Source organism: Micropterus salmoides, unplaced genomic scaffold (assembly GCF_014851395.1).
Source record: "Micropterus salmoides isolate LMB-PRFRI ecotype aquatic unplaced genomic scaffold, ASM1485139v1 Ms_hic_scaffold_13, whole genome shotgun sequence".
Classification (NCBI taxonomy): domain Eukaryota; kingdom Metazoa; phylum Chordata; class Actinopteri; order Centrarchiformes; family Centrarchidae; genus Micropterus; species Micropterus salmoides.
The window spans coordinates 3,695,603-3,701,389 of NW_024040374.1; the positions used below are offsets into that span (position 1 = coordinate 3,695,603).

The window sequence follows — 5,787 nt, forward strand, 5'->3', positions numbered from 1 at the left end:
AAGTAGATGACTGAAAATCATTTGAAGAAAAATCTTGAAATACGAAAACTGAATATATACCTTCTGATTGCCCCTCGCAACAATGTTTACAATATGTCAAACGATATACAGTAAAACCAGTATTACAGATGGTCATTGCTATGCTTAGATCTAGATAAAAATGTCAAAGGGTTACTATGGAGAGGGAGGCAGCATTATGAGATGTTCATATGCATCAGGCCTGTGGGCCAGCTGTTGTCTGCCTGACACTGGTTCCACTCTACACTGATGACATCTGAATACACAAAGTAGACATTCAGCATCATTTTGTACTCTGCCTGCTGATGTAATGCACTTAAGTAATCATCATGGCAATAGTTAACATTTTAATGAGAACAAATTAGATAACCAACTTTATCAGTTTAATCAATGTCATTACTACCTAACTAGTGGGCTTAGGAGGGTTTTGTTTTATCTCTGTTATGTCTTTTCTGCATGCTTGGTTTGCAGACAGCAGTGGGTGTTCTCCATCCTGCTCGCAGCTTGCTGTCATTTATTACCTGAAATTGACAGCTAGTGCAAACAGTTGCTAAGGTAGTACTAAGTTTTATCGCTCTTCCTATTACGTTAATGCCGTCACTTCATATCTTTGTGCTTCCTGTTTGCTAGAAAGCTTTTTCTCATTCACACGATATGGGACAAAAGCTCAGAACAGACAGATGCTGTCATTGTCTGAGATATTTATGACACAGAGCAGAGCAGTTTCCTAGGTGAATAACAGTTCTGTACAACATCGGCTGCAGAGTGCCTCATAATAAAGAGCAAATATATCAGTCATTTTTATATCAGGTAATGTGAATGATTAAACATGCCGACTCTGGGTATTTGCACTACTATGTGCACAACATCACCTGACCATATGTTGACATTTTATTTACATATTTTAACATTTGATATTTCATCGATGTCACTGGGCTAAATGAGATACTTAAAATACCAATGGTGGAGGCTTAACGGGTAATTGAAATGTTTTTTCATTGGCGCTACTGTATGTAAGTATGTGGCTCTGCTCAGAAACTCTTATATACCAAAGATCAAAATATTTTAAAGCAATGATTTTGTTCAATAAGGACAACATATTTAGTAGTTTTTCATACTTTATTTTTCAAATAATTTAGTTTATTTGCTGGTACATAAAAAAAAGACAACAGTGATATAAATATTATTATATTATAAATTAAATAGCACATTTTTCATCTTTGGTAAAAATGCAATAAATATATTACAAGCAAATAAATACAAATAAATACTAAATCATGAAGTAACCTACATGCCTGTTCACAAACATTGTAAGACTTCGACAGAGGGACACTGTACATCACAACCACAAAACATAAGTGCTTTTCCCACTTCGCCTGCTCTCCTGTTTGATTGTCACTCAGTGTAACACTTTCAGTTGACTTTACTGTCCAACCTGCGTCTATATTCACACAAAAGTCCACTTAAGGCATCAACCTTTTCCTTTTCTCTTCAATCTTCGAATTGACGGCGTCTACAGAACGTCCATGAACTGCTGCACCGATTTCTGTGTCTGCAACCACTTGAGGCTTCCTGATGCAGCACTGAATTCTTGCCTTCTCAACACTTGAGGTGACCACTAACAATCCTCTGGCAGCTTGCGCCGAGATTTCACGCCTTCTTCTCCTGCCCGGTGGCCTTGGCACTTGTTGTGGCTTGGCACACTAGATCCCTGTAGGCTGGAGAGCGAAGGAAGCGAGGGTAGCAGTCTTTGGCCATGAGCATGTAGATCTTGTGCTGGGCCAAGTCGAAGCAAGAAGGTGATAGCATCAGCATGTTGGCTTTGGTGATGTCACGAGTTTCGTGGTCAATGTTAATCTGGTAAAAGGGACAAGGGGACAGAACCAGATTAGATACTGGCTATGTAACTGGGAATACATTTTTTGGTGTAAAGTTAGTAGTACAGTTAGAACTGCTTTTGTATTTAGCGTTAAGATGTCTATCTAATTTAAGATTTCAATCCTTTGTTAAGATTTGGTGTTTCCTTACTTCCCGGGGAGCATCACTGCCGATGAATTCATCATAGATCTTCTGGGCTTTTGCTGATAGTTTGGCAGGAGACTTGGTACTCCTGTAATCCTCACAGGCAAAGTAGAACGCAATGTTCTCCTCGCTGAACTCAGACACCAGGAAGGCTGTGAAGGCACACAGTCCATCTGAGGAAAGACAAGACATTAGATTACTTTTGGTACATAATGGTCAAGCAGGGGCTGCATGTGTGCAAGTGTGTCTACAGTATACTTTCACTGGCATTTGCATGTCCTTTCTTGTGTGAAAATGTGTAAAAAAGAATGCACATATCTAGATATTTACTTACGTTTGCTAGACAGAAGTTTTTCAAAGGACTGTTTCCACCTAAGGCATTCTTCCAGGGTTGGCCTGAAATTAAATGAGTCAAGGTTAGATTTAACACAGAATTTCAAATCACACATTGACAATAAATTAAAAAAAATATATGGTAAAATGATGCTTACTTATTTTGCCCTGTTTTGCAGCCTGATATATTCCAACTGGGTTTTAGCAAAATGCTTCCCAGCCTTGCTTTCAGCTCCTTGGCCCTGTGAGGAAAAGAAAACAGGTTAGATATTCTTTTCATAAGACTTTGATTGCACACTGACAAGCCAGTACTATAAATCACAATTGAGCAAAAAGTCTAAATTTAGCCTCTTTTATCTTCCCAAATGCTCACACAAACATGCACAAAGATAAAACATCAGCACTCTCTTCCATATCCTGTCATCCAAATCCCCACAGATTAGCCATGAAGATTTATGTACCGTTCCAAGCAGCAAGTAGGGAGCGATGCCAGTCCTTTACACATAGCAGCAGGTTGGACCTGGTAGGGGTGGTGTCTTGGTCAAGTAGCGTTAAATATCCGTTTAGTAATGCTCAGCAGGGAGTGAGATTGTCTGTGTGTCTGAGCAGAGCCAGAACACAGATTTTATAGTCCTACCTCCCCTGCCTCTGACATGACATCAGGCCTCTGAGCCAATCACAGAGATGCAAAGAGAGAGAACTAGAGAGAGAGAGAGAGAGAACGAGAGAGAGAGAGAGAGAGACAGAGACAGAGAGACAGAGAGAGAGAGAGAGAGAGAGAGAGGCAGCGATGGGGGTAGGGGCAGGGTGTGTGTGTGTGTGTGTGGGGGGGGTAATGGAGTCATAAAATGGGGGAGGATTTGCAAGGACGAGGTTGGGAAATTACTGTAAAATGATTGAGCCACTGATATTCTATGCAATGTTATTCTTGCATGTCTCTGAAAACACACCGTAGTGAATCCTTCAATGTTTTTCCACCCTTCTCTTTCAAACTTATTTACACACATCAAAGTAGAAAATAAACCTCCATCCAGTGTGTAGATGTGAGAACAGTGTATATTTTTAATGCTGTGCACACACGCTCTGGCAAGCAAGCTTTTACATATTTTGCAGATCAGAAATGGAATAACCTTTAGAATATCCTTAAACTTGACACAAAAGTTTCTCACAGTTTCTTATACACTGAAACATTAACACCAATTGAATGTGACCACATCCTTGAATGTGACCCACATCCTTGTCTCCTTATCTGTATTTATAGATATATCTATGTCATATTTAGTCTTTTGTAGATTTTTTTTTTTTTTTGGAATAACTTTTAGCTTCAAACTTGTGTTTTATTAACTACAACTTGTCAATCAATCACTTCCTGTGTTGTCAAATCCCTACTTGACAGCTCGTGTGCTCCTTTTTTCCCGGTTCATGGTCCTGCTGTGCACATTTAAGACATAATTGAAGAAATAGGGAGGGTTACAAAGATCCATTCAAGTGGTAAACACACTCAACCTCTTTATGGGCCTGATAAAAGTGATAATTCCAGGGAATGATGGGAAGGAAATGTGGTATTGACACTTGTTTAATTATATTACTGTTAGCAAGCTGAATGCACAACCAACTGCCCTACACAATAAAGCTGAAGTGGGACCATTTCCCATATGGCAGGCTGCTGGTTGCTTATCTAGGATTTGTCATGTAACTCAGATTAAAGGAACATTAGATAATCTAAGGCAACACGTGACTGAAGACTATAACATATTACTTACACTGCTTTACAGTGGCCTCTAGGCATATTTTCAAATTGGAGAAGGTAGCTCATTAAAGCAGAGATGCAACAGAAATCTTTCATAACAATATCTGTTTTGGTGAATTTGTTGTTTTTCTCTTTGAATTTCAATGATACAACAAGACCTAAAGCCAAGAGAGCGAATACAGGAATTGGAGCATCAAAGAATCTCAAACCACTATTTCCTAAATGACAGTGGAAACATTGTATTGCACCCGTTGTGTAAGTCTATGGCCATGGGCATTTCAAGGAATTGAGACCCAACAACAGGGTTGTCTGATAAAATCACTTCTGTTTATAGCAACTTTCTTCCCCCCCCTTACAAAAACATTTATCCTCAGTATAAACAATTTCCTAAAAAGCAGCTAGATTTACAGATTTTTACAGATTTACAAGATTTTTTTAAGCCACTGATTACACAAAGATGGATATTTAGATGTTAGTTCTTTGATTATTTCATTTTAAAACCAAAACGGAAAAACAAAGCAGCTGTGTTTTGTTCCATCTATGACCGGTGCTGTATCCCTACTGGTTTTCAAAGTAACTGGCTGCTATACACTTGCGCCTGTTGTTTGCAACAGCTGTGGTCTGCTTCAGGATTCGTTCCTGCCAGAGGGAATGATCACCGCCCTTCGCAGCGCACCAGGTCACTCCCGTGACCTCCTCTCCCGCTTCCTCTCCGGTAGACCTACTATGGGTTGTGTTGCCAGTGGAACCGTCACACTGGACGGTCAGCAGTTGCTCCCTGGCTGGTTAAAGTCTGATGCTCCTGATTTTACGCATAGCCTAATCCATGTGTTACTGCAGCTGGAGGCTCTCCGCAGCGCTGCACGACTTTCGAAATTCTCCCATCTCAAAAAGAAAATAAAGGTCAGGTTTCACAAGATAACCAGTGAGGTGAATGATAAAACTTATTCTGTGCTACTCTACTAACAGGGTGGTGATGGCGCATAGATAAGATGCTTTCATTTGGTGTGGGAGACCTGGTTCGATTCCCACTGTGGGACATCCACCATTGTGTCCCTGAGCAAGACACTGAACCCCTAGTTGCGCCAGAGGCGTGCAACCTCTGACATGTATAGCAATTGTAAGTCGCTTTGGATAAAAGCGTCAGCTAAATGTAACACTACTAACAATGGGTTTGTCTTTCTCCTTACAGCTGCCCTACCCTTTCAGCCCCAAGCCCATTGTTTCTGAATTTAAAATATCACAATTTCAGTTGCACTTTTTACAAACAGCCAAAATCATTTCCTTAAACAGCTACATACTGTAGATTTTAGCAAATGTTACTCAAACAGGAAGGAATTGTGTTTTTGTTGGGCATTGTTTCAGCAGCGAATTACTACACACTTGTGCACTAATGTGTATTTACAGCATCAGGACAGTGTATGTGGCATTGCGTAAAGACAGACTACATAGCCCATGTTCAGCAAGGAAAAGGAACAAGTCACCCATTGCAATGGCTTGTGTTTTGTTTGCTTTGCTTTGCTTAAATGCTTAAAACTATCTGTGCTTTCTTGATAAGCGACCTTTTGTGGTTGTGAAATGATGATTCATCTCAGATGCAGAGTGGAAAAAGACTAATGGCAAGTCAATTAGAAATCTCAACAGTCATTATATTTTTTTCTTTA

General features: G+C 39.8%; 1 protein-coding gene across 1 annotated transcript; it reads right to left on the reverse strand.

Annotated features, from left to right (window-relative positions):
- Nucleotides 1–1,145: 1,145 nt before the first annotated feature.
- Nucleotides 1,146–2,975, reverse strand: rgs16 (regulator of G protein signaling 16). The gene is made up of 5 exons (XM_038715107.1): nucleotides 2,835–2,975; nucleotides 2,532–2,615; nucleotides 2,375–2,436; nucleotides 2,047–2,213; nucleotides 1,146–1,875 (listed from the first exon to the last, which is right to left on the reverse strand). Exons 1-5 carry the CDS (start codon nucleotides 2,876–2,878, stop codon nucleotides 1,669–1,671), a joined length of 564 nt encoding a protein of 187 aa, XP_038571035.1. The 5' UTR covers nucleotides 2,879–2,975; the 3' UTR covers nucleotides 1,146–1,668.
- Between the last annotated feature and the right edge of the window lie 2,812 nt (nucleotides 2,976–5,787).

Coding starts and splice junctions, on each gene's coding strand:
- rgs16 (XM_038715107.1), bottom strand. CDS start 2,878: ATGTGTAAAGGACTGGCATCGCTCCCTACTTGCTGCTTGGAACG. Junction 2,616..2,834: donor CCTACTTGCTGCTTGGAACG/GTACATAAATCT, acceptor TTTTCCTCACAG/GGCCAAGGAGCTGAAAGCAA. Junction 2,437..2,531: donor TGCAAAACAGGGCAAAATAA/GTAAGCATCATT, acceptor ATTTAATTTCAG/GCCAACCCTGGAAGAATGCC.